Consider the following 20206-nt stretch of genomic DNA (forward strand, 5'->3'; position numbering starts at 1 on the left):
GGGACTGGGTGAGGAGGAGGAAGGGAAAGAGAGAAGGGTGGGTTTGTGGAGAAAGGTCAGGAAAGGAGAGGGGGCGGGAATGTGGGAACCGGGGGACAAGGGGAGAGCTGGGGGCCACAGTTTCCCCTTGCGGGGTATTTGGCGTGCAACACGCCCCTCGTCAGGCCCAGTGCTTGTTTCCTTTGGAAGCCCTGGATGCCCCGTAGGATCACTTGGAGAGCCCCTCCTTCGTTTCCCGCATTGTCTCCTGAGGTGAGGGGGCATTGTCTCCTGAGGGAGGAAAGGCTGCGGCCCCCATCTAGTGCTGGATAGTCCAAGAAATGAGAAAGCAGAGGACCCTTGGTCCCAACCCTGACTCTGCCACCAACAAACTGTGTTATGACAACTCTGTGTGACCTTGGGCAAGTCACTACCTTTCTTTGGGCCTCAGATTTCCCATCGGTTTGAGGAAAAAAAAAAAAAAACAACCAAGGAAAATGCATGAGAATGATACCCCAGATCTTTTCCAGCTTCAAAATGGAGTGGTTCTTGAGGAAAGAGTTCAGGAGAATGGATTCTAGGATGTGGGGAAGCTAGGGAAAACAGGCTGAAGATGGAGGCGAGGCCTTTAGCTGGGGCTGCAGAAAATCCCCAGGGATGTGGGGGATGGTAGGCACAAAGCCTGCAGGGCTGGAGCAGGCTAGCCAGCGCCTCTGGCATCCTATTGGAGGGATGGAAGAACTCTGAAAGTGGCAGAGGAGAGAGACCTAACCCAAGAAAATGAAGACCAGAATGAGGTCTTCATTCTGAGGAGAAGGCAGGACAGAGAGAAGCAATGGAAGCTATTTTCTAGTAGACAGCCAACATCTGTGGGGAGAAGGAGGAATATACTAAGGCTGGTATAGAGGAGTGGGGACTAGGATGGTCTTGAACACGGAGGGGGCTGGCACTGTTTGGGGCAGCTGAAGCAGGGCAGCCGGTAAAGGTTGACTTCAGGGTAATCGGCTGGTCTCTCGGCCTCTGTGGTATTTTTCTTTTTGATGAGAGGTACCCTTTCTGAGAGGTGTGCCTTCCAGCTTTCATTTTCCAACACAAATCCCTTTAGGGACTGAGTCAGACCAGACCGTCCTTGGGATCACCTGGAGGATTTCAGGATTGTGTGTTGTGGGTTGGGGTGAAAAGAAAACAGGAGAATCAGTTTGTAAGAGATAGCTGTGGCACCATCATCCTTGCTGGGAGACAGCTTTGTGGAGTGGTTGAAAGCACAGGCTTTGGAGTCAGGCTGCATGGATTCCAAACCTGCCTCTGCTGTTTAATCCTTTGGAACCTTGGTCAAGTTATTTAATCTCTCCGAACCTCAGTTTCTTTATTTATAAAATGGGGACAATAATAACCTTTTAGGTTGCAAGGATTAAATGATTGTTTGGCATGATATCTGGCCCGTAATAAGCACTCAATAAATATTAGTTATTAGCTATTCCCTCTTTCCACACTCTTCCTTCCATTTCTCCATTCTTGTTTTTTTCCCCTTTTCTTTCTTCTGAATCTTTAGTTCTGAGATGCCGCTTAGATGTGGAAGAATTGATTGCACCTTTGGGGGGAGTGGTCCTTCCAGTGGCCCAGGTGAACACATGATGATCAGATGATCAGTTGTCTCTTCGTCTCTCTCCAGCTCATATATGTGTTTTTGTTCCAGGAAAGACACAGGATCTGCTCTTTCAGCCCCTTTCCTGTATCCCTCTGTCACACAAGTTACTTCAGTCTTGCCCCAAGGTGTAATGAGACCCACAGTTGTCCAGGCACTGCAGCAAGTGAGATAGGGGCAGGGGTGTTTCAGGAAGAAAAGTATACACATTGCACGGGAAGCTCAGGGAAGGGAGGGCTGTGGAAGTTCCATGGTAATTTATATTCATTCCGTCGCTCTGTCCTCTGCGGGAACTGTCCAAAACAGTCCAGCATCTGGATCCTGGCCAGGGGTCTCCGTTCCAAGTTAAAGACGGTCATTGCTCGCTTCAGCGGCACATATGCCAAGTTAAAGATGCTCATATACAGTGAGTTTTTTATTATTTAGGTTTTTCCCATACCAGTATTTGATTCCAGTTCTCTTTCCCCAGCCGTACAGATAGCCTCTGCCAAGACGCCCATCTCATTATAGGCCGCCTTTACCCAGAGAATTTATACAAATGTACCTGGACGTGTGGGTGCACACGCACATATTTGCCTGTTTTAGGGTATTCCAGTATGCAAAAATCAAATAAGGTTGAGGCTGAGTCTGCATTCTGTCACAGCACTTTGTATGTAGGGCCCTGACTAGACACTCAAGGGGAGGCTTAAAAGGAGAAAACATAATCCCCCAATATGGAGAAATCTCCTCCCAAGTAGGGAGACAGGCTTTCCTGTGGGGAACACCCAGCAAACATCCACAGAGTAGCGTGTCATCAGTGCCAAGTAGTGCAGCATTTATCCTGAGGGGACACAGGGAGGGAGGAGTATGTGTGTGTGTGGAGGATAATCGTAAAGATAATCTGAAGGAGGTGAATATTGGATCATCTTGAGAAAGTGAGAGACAAAGTAGGATAAAAGGAACACATGGTGTAACCTAACAATTGCTGTGCAGAGAGGAGGAGGGAAGCCATTGAGTCGGGCGGAGCCAAGAAGAGTAGATGGGTCTTGCTGAAAGACTTTGAATGTTAGGTCAGATTCCGTAGGGTGAGCAGTAGGGAGCCACCACTAGTTCTCAAGGAAGGGTTGGATCCTTGCTGAGTTAACCACATGGGTAGCGAGGAAGATGCTGGAGTGAAAAAACAGACCCGCTTCCTGTGGCAAGAACTGAGGGGGTAGGACTGGAGGGCAGGTTGGATCCAGTCCTGGCTCTGTCCCTGACCACGGTGGAGCCTGGGACTGATAATTCCCCTTCTTTTTCTCATCAGTCTCAAGGAGACTACCTTGGGTGGTTGCCAGAGTCCCCTCCAGCTCTGACAATTCTGTGTTCCCTGAATAACTACAGGCCTTATCAGTGGCTGTATTTTGTCAACAAATACTAAGTCAACAAATAGTTACTAACACCTTCTGTGTTCCGGTGGGGGCAGTGAGGAAAATGCAGTGGGGATAAGAGATCAGGGTAAGCCCAAACAGGCAAAGTCCTGGCCCTTCAAGTCTAAGATCTGGTGGAGGCAGCAGATATTTCATTGATCCTAAGACTCACATTTTAAAATTTCTTGGCAAGACATCTTACAATCCACAGAGTATCATTTAAGTGGTGGCATTTGTTTTTTTATTAGTGGCCACATAAAATAATGGGACAATCAGCATTATGGAAGTGACTAAACTTCCAGTGGGTAATTGCTAAAGGGGAGGGTGTGTGGTACACAAGCATGTAAAAGAGGGCCCTGACTAAGCCTAGGCCACTGGCCTGGGAGGAAACCTTTCCTGAGGAGACGACTGGTCATGTGAGACCTGTAGGCTAGGTGTGTGGGGTCGGCAGGAAGTTGTGCCAGGCAAGCTGCAGGTCCGATGTGGGAGAACTGAGAGAAGGTGAGTGAAGACCCAGGAGCTCAGCGTGGATGAGGCTGGCAAGGCAGTTGGGAAGCAAACCTCCCACAGCCTTCCAGACCTTGGGGAGGAGTTTTGGTGTCAACCCTAAGAACAATGGGAGCCGCTGAAGAACTTTAAGCAGGGAGTAACATGCTCTGAGGTGCATTTAGATGAGCTTGTGGATGTGGGGAGACTACTACAGAAGATCAGATGAAAACAAGAGGGGTGGTGGGGCGGAGGAGGAAATGGAGAGAAGTGGACGAATTCAAGAAATGTGAATGAGGTACAGTTAGTAGGACTCAATGACGTATTGACAAGAGGGAGTGTGGAGAATGACTCACCAGTTTCCATCTTAGACAACTGTATGGACGGTGGTGCCAATCTCAGATGGGCAACTCTGGAGCCTGGTAGGACCCAGACATGGTTATGTAGCATCTGGGAGGTCAGACAGGGTCCTAAGGCAGCTGGAGATGGGCGAGTGTAGCACAGAGAATTGGAGTTCCTCCCACACTGGTTAATTTCTGACTTCCCATGCTAAGGACAGTCTCTGTCAGGAGCAGGTCTGAATACGGGGCCAGAGTAGTTGAACACTGAGAAAGGTGATTTAAGGTGGAATAGTGTGGCTTATCTCCTTCTCTCCTTAGGACAAGATGGGTGGGTAAAGAGGAAGGACAGATATTATGAGAGGTAGAGATTAGAAAGCATTTTTAAATGCCGAGCCTTCTCAACATAGGGGTCACTGGGGAAATAGGGAAGTTGGGCAGCAGTGGGATGGCTCCTCTTCAGCCAGCTACCAGCTTTCCCTAGAACTCCTCCCTGAAACCCTCTAACCCTCAAGCAAAAGGAGGAAGGGCACAGCCTTTTAGCTCTATCTCCAAGCCTCAGTTCACTTGAAAAGATTTTTTTTTTGGAATGGGTACTATAGTCACATGGATCCATATTCAAAGGTTACAAAAGGACATACATACAGTGAGAAGTTTCCCTTCCCACCTCAGTCCCCCTTCTACTGATTTCTTTATGTCATCTTTTCTCTCCAGCTTTCATTCAAATGATCCCACTTGCTGCACTTTGCATTTTTTCCACTTTTTAATATATCTTAGAGATTGCTCCTATCAAGACAGTGAACTTCTTCATTTTTTATGACTGCATAATATTCCATTTTATGTTTGTTTATAATTTCATATGTGACAGGTATTTAGGCTGATTCCAATCTTCTGTTTTTATGAATAATGCTGGAATGGAAACATACACATATCATTTTGGCCATATCTATAGGATGAATTTGGCTATATCTATAGGATGAATTTTTAGAATTGGGAGTGTTTGTTCCTTCATTTGTTCCTTCTTGCATTCATTCAATATTTATTGAGTACCCATTATGTGCCAGACACTGTGGCAGGTACCAGGAGTCCAGTTTTCAATAAGTCTGACACATCCCTGTCCTCATGGAATGTTATCACACATTAGTAAGGGGAAACGTAATAATTACGAAACTGTATACAACAGGAAACTAAGACGGGCATCAGATAGAGAATAAATTCAACAGTCAGGAAGGCTCCTGGGAGCAAGTCGTATTTAAGCCAACGACTGCGGAATGGGATGTGGCAGCTAGTGGGCATAGGACAGGGAGATGTGGGCTGTTCCCAGTCTCAGCCATGGGGAGAGGTGTTTGGGATCCGTAGGGGAGGGGGAGTAGAGCCGTAGAGGAGAGGGTGATTGGGAGTGGGAGGTGTCAAAGAGTGAGCGAGGAAGTAACGATGAGGCCAGTTGTGGGTCCCCCCCCACCCCGCCACAGTGAAGAGAGAGGGAGGCTAGCTCTTAAGAAGACTGGGTTTAGAGGGCTTTGGGGTTGAATCTAACGGTGAATTCAGGTAGGGGGACGGGAAAAGAGGTCACTTCCTCCCTGGCCTCTTTGGGAATGAGAGACCTGTGTTTAAGGCTTGAGAAGGCACATCCTTGCCCATAGATGGGAGAATGGATGAAAAGCGTCGGGAAGAGCCACACTGGGCCTGTGGTACAGCCGCCTCCATCTCTTCTGTGGTTCTGGCGCGATAAAGACGACCTGGAAGGGGCCTGGCCGGCTGGCTCTTGGCTGGTGGAAGAGAGCAGACCTAGCCAGGGCTCGGAGCTGGGCGTGGGCAGGAAACCGGGCCAGGAGACCCTTCCTCTGAACTTTGTGCTCCTTTTTCATCCTCACCGCTCTGCTTCCCTTCTGCAAAAGCCCATCTCTTTGCCCATCCTGGGTCCTATGACTTTTCTCTCCCTCAACAGTCGGTTCCCGATTCTGGTCCCCGGCCCCCAGCAGCGCCTGCCCCCTTCCCACCGGGGCCCCCCATGATGCCACCACCCTTCGTAAGTTTTATGTCTTTCCCTGGGCTTGGCTTTTCCAGCCTGCACCCCCATCTCCCCGGTCCCTAGCACCGCTGCATTGCCAGCACGGTTTTGTGTCCTGCCTCCTCTGCTACCCTTGGAAAGGGGTGGTGATGCTTGGGCATCGGGGTGGGGGGAGCTGCTGTTAAGCTCCCAGTCCGTAAAGTTGACAGCTCCCCTTTTGTCTTTTTGTCCTTGGGACACACTGGGGCTGGGGTAGGAGAAGTGAAAGGGAAAAGACCCTGTTAGTGTGAGGGCATGGTGGGGCTGCCTTTCTGTTTCACTACTCCTTCTCTGTCCTTTCAATGTGCCACAGAAGTCAGGCTGAAGTAGCAGCTGGTGGTCATCAAGCTGGAGAAAAGGGGATGGGAGGCAGGGGACTGGGGGATGTGGGTACCTGGAATCCTGCCTTCTGGCCCTGCTTCTGAGAGGCCTCTTTGGGGAGAGTTGCTGAAGAGATGGAGCCTTCCAGCCACAGTCTGGTGGCAGTTAGACTTTCCCTCTCCCTTCCCTACCTCTGAAGAAACTGTGTGCTTGCCTGTTAGACCCAGAAGAGCCCCCCGCCCCAGTTTTCCATCTTTCTCAGTGGTGAGAAGCAGGCAGTTTCATGCTTTAAGCTTCTCGAACTAAAGCCTTGGAATTGCCTCAGAGCCGGGGTGGAGGGTTGAGAAGGGTGGGAGACAAGTGGATATTCCCTGACAGGTCCAAGGAGGTGTCTTCTCTGCTCAGTGTCCCTTCCTTTCCTCACTTCCAGATGCCCCCTCCAGGAATCCCCCCACCCTTTCCTCCGATGGGACTACCCCCCATGAGTCAGAGACCACCAGCCATCCCCCCGATGCCACCTGGCATCATGCCCCCAATGCTTCCACCAATGGGGGCACCACCACCACTCACGCAGGTAATCCTCTCTCCTGCACCAGTGCCTCAGAAAACCCCGTGAGTCCAGCTGGGGGTGGAGGTGAGAATGGGCGTCTGGACTTTAGGAAGTAGGGAGAGAAGGGAGGGAGCTTTGGCTAGGCCCATGTGGATTTGTCTGCTGAATGACGGGAGAAAACTCTCTGGCTGGGCTGAGAGCCCAAAACCTGGGGATTGTCTAAAGGGGGGCCATGTGAAGGTCATGGCCCCGAACGGGATCTCTCAGGAGCCTGCCTTGCTTGTGCCTGCCCTCACCTCGGTAGTTGTTTTTTGTCTTCTTTGTATCCCTAGATACCAGGAATGGTACCTCCCATGATGCCAGGAATGCTGATGCCAGCGGTGCCTGTCACCGCAGCGGTAAGCACTGGGGGCCAGCAGGAAGCAGGCCTTGCCCTGCAGCCCTGTGGGTCTGACTCGGAGTACAGGGAATGGCCTCCATTCTTTCCCTCTTCTCATTGGATCCATCCTGGTCCGGGCAGCACTCCCCACACTCAAGTCCTCTTCTCCAGCCACATACTCTGCTCTTTTCGTTTCTCACTCCTCCCCAAAGGCATGTTACTCTCTTGTTACTCCTCGCTGTGCCCAGCTCCCTTAAGGAACACAGTCTTGGCTGACACTGCTTACCCTCATAGAGCTGGCACTGTGGACACTTGAATAGAGTCCCTCCTCACATCTTCTTTGTCTCTAGCGGAAGCAACAGCTTCCCGTGCCATTGCTCAGTGTAGCAGAGTCTGGGTAGGATGTAGCAGTTGGCATCCACTATGGAAGAGGGGCCTCGGAGGTTGACTCAACAAAATACTCTCACTTGAGGAAAACAAAGAACAGAGCTGCTCTGCGGTTCCCCATAGGATCCTACAGCCACGGCCCCAGAGGGTGGGGGATGCTTGTTAGGGAGCAGAGGTCCCTGGGAGCAGGACACATGGATCCTGGCCTGGCCTGCTTCTTCATCCCCCATGGCCTGGGTCCTGGGGGCCACTGGGCTTGGCCCCAACCCTTCCCCCTCCTCTTTCTTCGGCAGACGGCTCCGGGTGCGGACACAGCCAGCTGTGAGTCTTCTGGGGGTCTGCTCCCCCCAGGCTCGGAGGTTGGGGGGGTACAGGGGAGAGGGGACCGTGGACTAGAGCCCACCCTGGATCATGCCTGTTGGGATGCCAGGGAGCCTGGGATGTTGATGGGACCAGGGGATATTTCTTGGGGATGGAGTAGGGGAGGAATAGGTGGGATAAGATGGGGGTCGGGGCAAGGACTTAATATTTCTCTTGGCTTCTTTTCTAGCTGCTGTGGCTGGGACAGGCCCTCCGGTGAGTTCTGCCAACTCAGGGGTCTCTGGGTAGAGAAGCTGAACATTGGGGGGCTGATGGTTAAATCTTTGGGGTAAGGAGGAGAAGCTTTGGGGATGGGGCCCTGACCACCATTCTGTGCCCCCCCAGAGGGCGCTGTGGAGTGAGCATGTGGCCCCTGACGGACGCATCTACTACTACAACGCTGACGACAAGCAGTCCGTGTGGGAGAAGCCCAGCGTGCTCAAGTCCAAGGCAGAGGTCCTGAGCGGGGCTTTCTGGCCCTTCCTCTCAGCTGCCCTGACCCTTCCAAGTCCTTGCCCTCCCCTGAGTCTTTAACCATACACATGGTTCCTCTGATCCCAAGATCCCTGACCATTCCCCCAGCCTCCCTAGGATCTCAGGAAGTTTGTCTTCCCTCGTGTTGAGCCAGGGCAGGTGGTAGCTAAAAGTTCCCTATTCACTGGTTCCCCTTAGCTCCCCCGACTGTAGCTAGAGGGCATGTCCAGCCCACTGATGTCCTTTGACCCATCCTCTTGCAGTTGCTGCTGTCCCAGTGTCCCTGGAAAGAGTACAAGTCAGACACAGGCAAACCTTACTACTATAACAACCAGAGTAAGGAGTCTCGCTGGACCCGGCCCAAGGACCTGGATGACCTGGAGGGTGAGGAGGGGCTGGGGCCTGGGCTGCGGTTCTGGGGGGTGGCCCTTGCCACCCTGTGACCGTGTTATCTTTTCCTGTTGCAGCTCTAGTCAAACAGGAGGCTGCAGGGTGAGTGACTTGCCCACCTACCCACCTGTACTTGGGGCCGCCTGAGGGGTGGGGGTGGACCCTCTCTGTGATCCCTACTCTGTGGAAGAGCCAGCTCTCAGTCTCCTTGTGGAGCAGCCTGCCCCGGCCCCAGTGCTTCGCAGGATAGAGACCAGCTGGCCCTGCCGGTCCCTCTCTCTGCTCCACTCCTGGACACTGCCGTTCCGGCCCACCTGCAGGAAACAGCAGCAGCCCCAGACACTGCAGCCTCAGCCGCCTCAGCCCCAGCCTGAGCCCCCGCCTGTGCCGCCTGGCCCCACCCCTCTGCCCCTGGGCCTTCTAGAGCCTGAGCCAGGTGGGAGTGAAGATTGCGATATGTCAGAGGCTGCCCAGCCTGTGGAGCAGGGCTTTCTGCAGCAGCCGGAGGAGGGCCCCAGCAGGTGAGGGCTGCCCCCCTGAGGCATTCCAGATGCTGGCTTCAAGCTCCCAGCCTAGTTCAACCCTTGACTTCTGCCAGGCCTCTTGGGAAGGGTGTGCAGATCTGGGCATGGCCTCTGGAGGGCAGAGAAGGGCTGCTTTGGGGAGCCAGGAGAGGGTGGCATACTCCTGACCACATAGGGCACTGAAAGCTGTGGGGCCTGGGAGATGCTGTGGCTGAGTCCCCTTTGCCCCCCAGTGCTACTGGACAGCATCAGCCACCACAGCAGGAGGAAGAGGAATCAAAGCCAGAACCAGAGAGGTCTGGCCTCAGTTGGAGCAACCGGGAGAAGGCAAAGCAGGCCTTCAAGGAGCTGCTGAGGGATAAGGTGCGGGGGTGGGGCTCCCAGGGTAGGCCTGGAGGGGCCTAGAGGTGGGCAGGCCCCATGACCCCTGCCTGCTCCATTCTAGGCTGTCCCCTCCAATGCCTCGTGGGAACAGGCCATGAAGATGGTGGTCACCGACCCCCGTTACAGGTAGGCCTGGGCAGAGGGAGCCAGGCCCTCCAGACTATGAGCAGCTGGGCCAGGGCCTCCCTGAGAAGCCCCAGCTCAACATTCAGGCCCCAGAGGGGCCTGAGTCAGGAGAGTGATAGAAGGGCAAGGGTGCAGAGGAAAGAGAAGCTGGAGGGCCTCCAGGAGGAGGAGGGGAAAGGTATCTGACACGAGACATTCAATAAATGCTTGTTGAATTGAATTGATTCGAATTGAATTAATTGGGGTGAGGGGGCTGGATAGGGTGGAGGCCTGAATGCACCTTGAGAACCCCAGAGCAAAAGGGCTCAGTGTCAGTGTCTTGGAGCCCTGTCTTCCCCCTCACTGCCTCCCGCCCCTCCCCTCATCCCAGAGACCCGTCTTGCCTCCCTGCAGCCTGCTGTGCCCATGCATGGACCCCTCACTCAGTTCCGTGTGCCGTGACCCTGCTTGGTGGGCTGTTCAGGGTGACTCCTCTATCCCCACCCCACTCCCACCCTTTCCACCCCAGTGCCTTGCCCAAACTGAGTGAGAAAAAGCAGGCATTCAATGCCTACAAGGCGCAGCGGGAGAAGGAGGAGAAGGAAGAGGCCCGGCTAAGGGCTAAGGAGGCCAAGCAGACCTTGCAGCATTTCCTGGAGCAGCACGAACGCATGACCTCTACCACCCGCTACCGGTCAGGGGGCCAGGCTGGGGTGGGGTCTGGGAACCCCGAGAACACATGGGCCCAGGGTCTCTGTCCCCTGCCTGCCTACCCACAGCCCATATGCTTCACAGGCGGGCAGAACAGACCTTTGGGGAGCTGGAGGTGTGGGCTGTGGTCCCTGAGAGGGATCGAAAAGAGGTTTATGATGATGTCCTCTTCTTCCTGGCCAAGAAGGAGAAGGTAACAGTCACTGGCTGGATCCGTCAGTCTGTCTTACTTGAGGCTTTTGTGTCTTTGCGTCCTTGCGGAGCCCGGCCATTCATTTCTCCACTGCCCCAGGGTCTCAGCTCCTTACTTGGAAGCTGTTGTGGCACTTGCACATCCCCCCACTTCTGCTCGGGTCCTACAACCTGGGTGTGGGAGGTCAGGAGGGCCTCTGCGAGGGGTTGGTCTGTAATCCGCGCTCCTTCCCGGATGTGGAAGTCTTGAGTCTGGGCCTCCTAGGGTTCCCTAGCTGCCTGCCTTTCCCCAGACGCTCCTCTGCCCAGGCCCACTTGAGTAGCTCCCACCTGCCCTCCCTCACCCTGACCCTGACGCTATGGCTCCCCAGGAACAGGCCAAGCAGCTCCGGCGCCGCAACATCCAGGCCCTGAAGAGCATCCTGGATGGGATGAGTAGTGTCAACTTCCAAACTACGTGGTCCCAGGCCCAGCAGTACCTCATGGATAACCCCAGCTTTGCTCAGGACCACCAGCTGCAGAGTAAGCCCGGGTCTCCGCTCCCGCCTGTCCCTTCCCCCTTCCTCACCGACCGGGGACGCCAGAGCCTGCCTCATACTGCTCCCCTGCACTTCTTGCCCCACTGGATGTCCAGGGGTCCTCAGCATTCACTCAGTCCCTGTATCTCTCCAGAGTCTGGAGATGCTAGAATGCTGGGACACGCCCTCCCTCCCTCCGGGGTCCACTGTTGACCTGGCCATTGTGTGTCCTTGGAGAAGGAGCTCTAGGATAGGCGTCAGAAGACCGGGAGAGAATGATTTTTCTAACTCCTATGAATATGGTCTTAAATTGTCATGGCCTGTGGGCCTTAACTGGTCGCATGTTGTTACAGTGAGCTGTTGTTGCCCTGTAGTTGTTGGCAGTATCAGAAATAGACCTTCTGAACTTTCATCAAAGCCTGATTGATTCCCAGTTCCATAAAACACAAAACTTCAGATCCCGAGATGACTGATTTCATAGGATTACTTCCAGTAACTGACTTCACAAGAGCTGCCTACTTGCTGATTTTGTTCTCATACATTAATGAACACCTCTCCAGAACCACCATTACAGTCTCCTCTCCCGCAGAGGCCTCTGCTCCCCTTGCCTCCCCCACTGTGGGGGACCCTGGCACCTACTGAGGCAGCACCTTCGAACACGGGGGGCGCTGGGGTCAGCGAGGGTGGCCCACTGGTGCCGAGCCTCCTCCCTGTGCTTAGACATGGACAAGGAAGATGCACTGATCTGCTTCGAGGAGCACATCCGAGCTTTGGAGAGGGAGGAGGAGGAGGAGCGGGAGCGGGCCCGCCTTCGGGAGCGGCGTCAGCAACGCAAGAACCGGGAGGCCTTCCAGGTACCTTTGCCGCCCGCCGGAGAGGCGCTTAGCTCCGCCCGGGCCCGTACCCTGCTCTTGCCCATGCCCTGCCTCCGCGGCTAGGCCCTCTGTGCCGTGTCTGCCCGGTGGTCCCGTGCAGTGCCTCCTCCGCCAGGCCGCTCTGCACCTGTGGCTCTGTCCCTGCTGTGTCCCCTTCCCCCGGGGCGTGCTCCTCGCGGGAGACTAGATGAATGCACCACCCAGAAGCTGCCAGCAGGGAGCACCCTAAAGGCACAACCTGGCAGCTCCCGGTTCATTTCCCTTTGGTGGGGAGCCAGATGGGCAGAGCTGGCGTGTCCCACAGCTTGGAGGTGGCAGCGGTGGCGATCGTGGTGGGGGTTCCTTAGCTCTAACACTTCGGGAAGCTGAGAGCAAGCCGCAGGAAGGACATGCTGCAGACAAGTTTCTATTGCTCCGCCTTCTAGTCCGGCTCCTGTCATGTTTGAGTCTGGCCCTCTCTGTATTTACATTCTCTCCGTTTTCACTGCTCTCTGCCTCCCCATCTGTAGCTCTTCATCTCTGCCTCCGTTGCCTGCATTTCCTCAGTCTGGATTGTCCCGGCCTCTCCCTCCCATCCCCTCTCTTCCTCCCCAGTCTCTGGCTCTGCCTCTCTCCCTGTCTCACTCTCCCTATAACTGGCCTCTCCCCGCTCAGACCTTCCTGGACGAGCTGCACGAGACAGGGCAGCTGCACTCTATGTCCACCTGGATGGAGCTGTATCCAGCTGTCAGCACTGATGTCCGCTTTGCCAACATGCTGGGCCAGCCGGGTAAGGCAGCCAGGCTCCCCCTTCTCTGGCCTGGCTTCCTGTCCTGCCAGCCTCTCTGCACCCCAGCCAGGCTCCCCCTTCTCTGGCCTGGCTTCCTGTCCTGCCAGCCTCTCTGCACCCCCACTCCCTCGTCCTGCCCTCGACCCCTCCCCCAGGCCTCGGGAAGCTGCCGCCCGCCAGGCCCCCCTCCCTCTCCCCCGCAGGCTCCACCCCTCTGGACTTGTTCAAGTTCTATGTGGAGGAGTTGAAGGCACGATTCCATGATGAGAAGAAGATCATTAAGGACATCCTTAAGGTGAGGGAGGCCCGGGGTTGTGGATGGATGCAGACTGGGTGCAGGGCACCTCTCTGGACAGGACTCCCTAATTAAGTCCTATATGGCCGGAGCAGCGTGGCTCCGTTCAGCAGAGATCTGCTGAGATCCCTGACTGCGCACGGGGGACACGGAAATAAGAAAGTTGCAGTTTCTGGCCGTAAGGAGCTCATGGCCTAGGAGGAAGATAAACGTGACACCTATTACGGAGGGGGGCAAGTGCTATTAGAGACGAGAATCGCCAGAATTGCTCTTTGCGCTGCACCTGTAAGAACAAGTAAGTGGAGGAGGCCGGTGTCCCAGGCACAGGGTATTGCAGGAGCAGAGGCAAGGGGGTGGGAAGGGCACGGCAGGTTTGAGGAGCAAGGGGCACAGCTAATCGTAAGCTGGTAGCGCACAGAGATGTTCCTTCTGGCCTGTACAGCGTTTTAGAAAAAGTTCAACTTTGTTGCTAACATTTTAAAATTAGGAGATTGTACAGAAAAATCTGGGTCTTCAACTTCTCTTAAAAATACGGATGATCTAGCAGCACTGGGCTGGTTTTGCAAGGCATTCAGTGGCCTCAGGGGCATGCCATCCTTAACCTCACGTGCCTGCCACCACTCTGGCGTGGCAGCGAGTTTAGTGGCACCTTGCAGCCACCTTGCTTGTCTTACACTGGAGAGAGAGTTCTCAACGTCCGTGTCCACCAAAGATGGAAGAGTGATTGCTGCACTAAGAACCTCGTGTTTCAGAAGGAAAAAACAAAGAGAAAGCGTGTTTGTTGGTGGAAGCGAAGAACACGCAGGGGCGCTGGGGAGGCCGTACACGCAGCAGTTAGGAGCAGCGGTGTGGGGCAGACTGCCTGGGACACGAGTCCAGCTTAACCGCTTACTAATTGTGTGACCTTCGGCAGACTGTTTAACTTTTCTGAGCCTCAGTTTCCTCCTCTGAAAAATGGGGGATTTTCCACCAACGCATACCTGATTACCAAGGGCAGTGACGTGGCACCTGGGGCGAGAAGGGTCTGAGAATAGAGCTAGGAACGTGCCCCTGCACACACAGCATTTCTCTGAAGGCCTGTGTTTTGCTTCCAGATGCAGGTGTTGTATCTTCATACCGTATTACTTCTCTGTTTAATACAAACATAACGTTTTAAAAGTCCTTACCATTAGGTAACACATGCCCTATTGTCCTGTGGCTTCCTGTTTCGCTGGGACCCGACGGCCCAGTTTGGAAGGAGAGCCCTAGGTGTAAAATACCTTGAATGCTAACACAAGAAGTTTGCGTTTTTATCTTGTAAGTAATGGGCAGCCAGGGAACGGTATGGTCGGAGGATGTCTTGGAAGAGCCACGGGGGCCGAGTGTAGAGTAGCACCTCTCAGACTGAGTGCTTGCGTCCTTAGGGATCGGTGGGGGAAAGACAGTATTCGAAGCCTCGGGACACTGAAAAGTCACAGTGGCCAGTGATTCGAACACATTTGGAGCTTGAGCCGTCCTCTTCTGGCTCACCCCCAGGCTCTCTCCCCTGCTGTTCGGGCCCTTTGGTGGAAAAGTCGGAGCAGTACAGGACTGGAGCACGGTTAGCAGTGCGGGAGGTGGTCTGGGTGGTAAGTGAGCTCGGCAGAGGCAGCAGGGACAGCAGATGAGGGGGAGCTGTAGTGCTCCAGCTGTGTTTTTCTGAGGACCCCCCTCCCCTCGGGTTTCCTCAGGGGTGCCTTGGGACAAGAAAGTGGGACAGTTTATGCTCCTTCCTCTATGTTTAAGTATAGCAGTTTTTCTTTTATATGTTGAGGCTCTACATAAGATTTTTGTGAAAAAAAATGTTTCTGCTGTTAAAAAAAGAAGTTTAAAAGCAGGAGGGTGGAGTCACTCAGAAGTCGAGGGGATGGATTTTTTGCGTGTGAAATGGAGGGCACGGAAGGAGGAGGTTGAAGTGGGCGGAGGTGGGATGATGGTACCATGAGTGAGGACTCAGCAGAACAGGGCTGGAGAAAATAGGAATTCCATTTGGGGAATTACTCTCGAAACTACCCTGGGGCGGGGAGGAATAAAGCAAAGACCATATCTTAAATAGGATGATCGTGTAAAGTATAAATATCGAATCCCAGGAGAGCTACATTTTATTGGATGCTTACATCTTAGCCACAGGGTGGCTGGTCCTGCTGACGGGCCCTGTAGGAGTCCCGTCCTTGCTGTGTCCTGTCTGTCCACCTCTCCTGAGAAAGAAGCTAAGAGTCCCCCTACCTCTTCCCCTTTTGGGGCTCCTGCGTACAGAAGGCTGATGAGCCCAGGAGTCCCCGTGGCCATCCACTAGCCAGACAGACTGTGAGGGCACCTCTCACACCATGGGATAATGCAAAGAGCCTTGGAACAGCTGGAGGCCAGAAGATCTGGGCCTGGGAGATCCATGGGAGTGGAGACGGATGGCTCACAGGGAATGAATTCTCTTGGGGTCCACTGAATTTGAAGTTTCTGTGAAACATCCAGTCTGTTATGGGTCTGAAAATCAGGAGGGACGGAGGGGCCGGGGTTGCTAGGGACAGTCTAGATTGTAAAGACCCAAGTACTGTTCTCAGGGGAATAAGCACAGGCAAGAGAGGCAGTTAAAGAGGTCAGAGAGACCAGAGGGTAGTCGTTGAAGGGAGCAGCACACATACAAGGATCAGTCAAGTGAGGACCGAGAAGGGGCCCTTGGAAGTTGTCTCTGAGGACATGAGCGTTTTTAGGAAAGTAGTGTCTGTAAAGAGGGTAGAGTGGGTGCAGCTCAGACCTTGGAGTCAGGTAACGCCTGGCGGTATGTTAGTTGAGACCTCTGCAAGTCATACAACGTCTGAGCCTCAGTTTCCTCATCTGTAGAATAGGGATAATTTACGTGCATGGTTGTGGGCAGTGCTAATATTTGTATAGTGCCTGGCTTATAGTAGGTTCACGAAATGTTGATTTGTTTTCCTGTGTGCTGCATTTAAAGATTTTGAACCAAAGGGAAAGCAGCACAGGTTGTTAGCTTGAGGAAGGTGAGAGCAGGTGGACAGGAGTGAGGGGTATGAGCTTGATGGAAGCAGCCAGTGGAGAGGTGGGATTGAAGCTTTCACTTCCCTGAGAGAGAGACTGGGATGTTTGAGAGGGGCTGGAGCGTGGGTTGAGGAAACGCTCTCGAAACGGACAAGAGCACGCTCTGCTGCGGGCAGAAGGCCGCCACAAGTTAGTGCTGTGCGGAGGGCGGGGGAGGGGACTGGGCCTGGGCCTCCACTGACGCACACTCCAGCGGCTCCACTTTTCACCGGGTCAACTTGGGCCCAGTGAGGTAACTCTCCTAAGCCTCTGCTTTATGGAGGTGTTGGGAGGCAGGGATGAGAAGCTTGGAGTCTGGCCCAGGGAGCTTCGAGAAGGGGAGGTATTTTTAATAGTGTTCTGGAGTTGCACACCTGATGGCCTGGAATTCCCCTGAGGACTGAGTGATCTGTGTGGGTTTAGTGCTGCAAACTGTGGGCTTTGGTGTTAGAAGGACCTGGGGTAGAGTTAGCTGTGAGACCGTGGGCAAGCGCTCTAGTTTCTCTAAACCTTGGTTTCTCCTTCCACATAAACTCAGGCGGCCAGGACCTATGGTTAAATTTCGATACTGAGGATTAAAACAGATAAGGTGTGTGAAGCACTCAGCACAGTACCTGGCAGCATAGTAAGCACCCAAGAAATAAGCCAAAGGATGGGACCGACAGGTGTTGACAGAATGCAAGGAAGTTACTGAGCAGCAGCAGGAGGGCCCATCTGGGGCCGAGCCTTAAGCCGAAGGAACAAAGAATGACTTGTGAGAAAGGCAGGCATCAGTCAGCAGACAGGGTGCACGCGCACCGTGCTCCCCTCCCCATGGGATCCGGTGCCCCCCTCCGCTCCCTGCGACATCCAGACCGAGGGCAGGCGTGGGAGGCTTAGTCATCACACGGTGAGGACTTGGACAGCAGAAGTACGTCTGAGTCCCGTGGGTCTCTTCTGGGGGCTGGGGGACTTCTAGAGCACCCTGTAGTCTGACCCTCTGCCTGCGCCGGAGGCCGGCTTCGGGCTTCGGGCCCTTGGTGGCCTCTGCTTCATGCGCCGCTGTGCCCACAGGACCGGGGCTTCTGCGTGGAGGTGAACACAGCCTTTGAGGACTTCGCCCACGTCATAAGCTTTGACAAGAGGGCTGCTGCGCTGGACGCAGGCAACATCAAGCTGACCTTCAATAGTGTGAGGGGCGGGGCAGGGCGGGGCCGTAGCCAGAGCTTCATTCTCGAACTCATCCCTTTGTCTTGTTCCATTCCTTCTCACTCACTGCCCCGGTGTGACTGTACCCCCGCCCCCACCCCCGTTCAGTGGGTGGCGGCCGGAGCCCAGACCCCAGCCTCCCATGTCCTGCAGTCTGCCCGAGTGGGGCCTGGGCGCCCACCCTCCTGGGTGACCCTGCTCTGCCCTCTTTCTGTCCTCAGCTGCTGGAGAAAGCAGAGGCGCGGGAGAGAGAGCGGGAGAAGGAGGAGGCGCGAAGGATGCGGCGCAGGGAAGCTGCCTTCCGAAGCATGCTGAGGCAGGCCGTGCCTGCCCTGGAGCTGGGCACTGCCTGGGAAGAGGTCAGCGCTGCAGCCTGGCACCACACACCACCCCCTCGGTCCTGAGGGCAGCGGTGCTTCACCACCACTGGGGGCCCGCCCCAGTCATAGCACAGCTCGCGGCCAGCTTCGGCTCCCTTCCTTCCTCTGCCCCAGCCCTGCCCTGTGTTCATGGCGGTGTCCGTGCCTTGCTGGGGCTGGTCTCATCAGCAGTGCTCTCCCGTTCAAGGTCCGTGAGCGCTTTGTGTGCGACTCAGCCTTTGAGCAGATCACCCTGGAGTCGGAGCGGATCCGGCTCTTCCGGGAGTTCCTGCAGGTACTGGAGGTGAGGCAGAGCTTCTGACCCTGCGCATCCGTCCCGGGCTCGTGAACACCCGGTCGGGCTCAGCAGAGACCCAGTGGCCTCCTACCCCTGGGGCTCTCCTTTCCCTGAGGTCTGACGGTGGCCTGGAGAGGCCGGAGGCCCTCGCTTGAGAGGAGGCAAAGCCAGATTTTCGGCGCAGGGTGCTTCCTTTGGCTAGCCCTGGCGCCTTCCTCACCCTTCCCTCTGCCCCTACCAGACTGAATGCCAGCACCTCCACACCAAAGGCCGAAAACACGGCAGAAAGGGCAAGAAGCACCATCGAAAGCGTTCCCACTCGCCCTCAGTGAGTTGGTGGGCAGAAGGGATGTTGGGGGGAGGCTGGATTGTCTCGGGGAAATAGGAGCCGCTTTTCTTGTTTTTTCCCTACGTCACCTCCCCTTGGAGTGAGATTTGAAACTTCCTTTGGCCCTGGATCCTCCTCTCTGTCCCCAGTTCCCAGACTTGAGGGCTTCTGGAGGCCAGAGAACCTGTGTGCTGACATGTGTCTGCCGGTCTGCCCAGGGCTCTGAGTCGGAAGAGGAGCTGCCCCCGCCGTCTCTCCGACCCCCCAAGCGGAGAAGGCGGAACCCCTCGGAGTCAGGCTCCGAGCCCTCTTCCTCACTTGATTCGGTTGAAAGTGCGGGTGCTGCCCTTGGAGGACGGGGCTCCCCATCCGCTCGCCTTCTCCTTGGATCAGGTGAGCAGTTGGGAGTTGGAGCAGTTGACTCAGTGCCCTGAGGGTGGAGTGGATTAGGAGGTCTGCGCCCATCACAGTGGGGAGAACTGGGAGAAGGAAGGGAAACTGCACGGACAGAGACTTCCTCAGCTAGCTCCCTGTCTAAGGAACAAGGACTGCGGCCAAGAAAGCAACGAGCCCTCCCTCCTCCTGTGGGACTTACTGGGCATTTTCTATCTCCAGATCATGGCCTTCGGAAAGCCAAGAAACCAAAAAAGAAAACTAAGAAGAGAAGACACAAGTCGGTGCGTAGAGAAGGGACTTCTACCCAGGGTCCTGCTATGTTGAGAGAGCTCTTCAGCCGCCTCCCGGGCTGTCCTTCACAGGAACTGAGCAGGCGGGCTCTGGGCTCTTACAGAACAGTCCTGAGAGCGAGACAGACCCTGAGGAGAAAGCTGGCAAGGAGAGTGATGAGAAAGAACCAGAACAGGACAAGGACAGGGAGCTCCGGCGGGCAGAACTCCCTAACCGCTCCCCAGGTTTTGGAGTCAAGAAGGAGAAGGTGAGAGGCAGGCGCCTGACCCCAGCCCAGTCAGCACCCTCTCCAGGCCTCCGTGGCCCTCGGGGGAGGCTGTGCATGAGCTGTGCCTTTGCTCCGCCAGACGGGCTGGGACACGTCGGAAAGTGAGCTGAGCGAGGGGGAGCTAGAAAGGCGGCGGCGGACACTCCTGCAGCAGCTGGATGACCACCAGTGACCCGACGAGCTGCTCTGCCTCGGGTCTATGTGAGGCCGTGGATCCTAGGTCACCCTCACTCTCTGCACTAGACTCCTTTCTTAGTCTGGCCTGTGTCCACCTTTCCTCAAGTAAGCCCACCCCCAGCACGCCACGGCTGGCACCTGCCCAGGTTGCTCGTGGTCTTCAAGGGTCCTCCACTTCCCAGGCAACTAGCGCAGTCCTCGCCCTCAGCCCCAGACTGGAGATGGGGATGCCATGCGGAGCAGGTGGTGCCAGTAGAGAAAATGTGAGAAGGGGCCTCTAGGGAAGAATGACAGGTTGGTGACAGGCGGGGTCCTTACCCTCTAGCATCAGTGCCTGCTCCTGCCTGCCTGGGCCCTCGGGCTCCACCACTCCTTCCTTCAGCCCCAGGACCCAGTGTATGTGTGTTTTGTTTTGTTTTGTTTTTGTTTTTTAAATAATATTTATAACATGGCCAGTGGCTCTTTTATCATCTTCATATCCTGCTGGGGCTTGCTGGGGACTGGGCAGGTGCACGCGTGGCCAGCAGAGAGCACCAGTGTCTTGTGGCAGGCCAGTCTCCCTTTGTGTGGTTGGAGCTCGCCCAGCCCCGTTCCCCTTCCCCAGGCTTTTGCGCTCACTTCCCCCATGCAGACGGCAGCTCCATGTGGCCTCCTTTCTGTCCCCATGGTTCGGGTCAGGCTAAAGGGCCACCTGACAACCTCCCCCCCCCCGAAAGAGGAAACAGAGTCA

General features: G+C 55.0%; 1 protein-coding gene across 9 annotated transcripts; it reads left to right on the forward strand.

Moving 5' to 3' along the window:
* Positions 1 to 30: 30 nt before the first annotated feature.
* PRPF40B (pre-mRNA processing factor 40 homolog B) lies at positions 31 to 20077 on the forward strand. Of its 9 annotated transcripts, none has more exons than XM_034646504.1 (26): positions 36 to 252; positions 5785 to 5865; positions 6638 to 6781; positions 7090 to 7155; positions 7817 to 7844; positions 8074 to 8099; positions 8229 to 8339; positions 8621 to 8741; positions 8825 to 8849; positions 9068 to 9268; positions 9505 to 9634; positions 9717 to 9781; positions 10290 to 10454; positions 10556 to 10664; positions 11035 to 11185; positions 11902 to 12035; positions 12711 to 12825; positions 13029 to 13120; positions 17225 to 17341; positions 17581 to 17718; positions 17927 to 18022; positions 18258 to 18344; positions 18494 to 18737; positions 18960 to 19021; positions 19135 to 19278; positions 19379 to 20077. In XM_034646504.1, exons 1-26 carry the CDS (start codon positions 196 to 198, stop codon positions 19469 to 19471), a joined length of 2802 nt encoding a protein of 933 aa, XP_034502395.1. In that variant the 5' UTR covers positions 36 to 195; the 3' UTR covers positions 19472 to 20077. The 9 variants fall into 9 exon arrangements, 6 of the variants coding, with proteins under 6 accessions (XP_034502394.1, XP_034502392.1, XP_034502395.1 ...); XM_034646505.1 differs by having other exon boundaries at positions 39 to 252; positions 18563 to 18737; XM_034646501.1 differs by lacking the exon at positions 7817 to 7844 and having other exon boundaries at positions 35 to 2030.
* The last annotated feature ends 129 nt before the right edge of the window (positions 20078 to 20206 follow it).

This window comes from Ailuropoda melanoleuca, chromosome 16, assembly GCF_002007445.2.
Source record: "Ailuropoda melanoleuca isolate Jingjing chromosome 16, ASM200744v2, whole genome shotgun sequence".
Taxonomy (NCBI): domain Eukaryota; kingdom Metazoa; phylum Chordata; class Mammalia; order Carnivora; family Ursidae; genus Ailuropoda; species Ailuropoda melanoleuca.

Excerpts from the sequence above, each read along its gene's own strand:
- PRPF40B (XM_034646501.1), top strand. The coding sequence starts at position 1,622 with ATGATCAGTTGTCTCTTCGTCTCTCTCCAGCTCATATATGTGTTTTTG. Across the intron at positions 11,186-11,901 it reads TCAGGACCACCAGCTGCAGA|ACATGGACAAGGAAGATGCA; the intron begins GTAAGCCCGGGT and ends CCCTGTGCTTAG. Across the intron at positions 13,121-17,224 it reads TCATTAAGGACATCCTTAAG|GACCGGGGCTTCTGCGTGGA; the intron begins GTGAGGGAGGCC and ends CTGTGCCCACAG.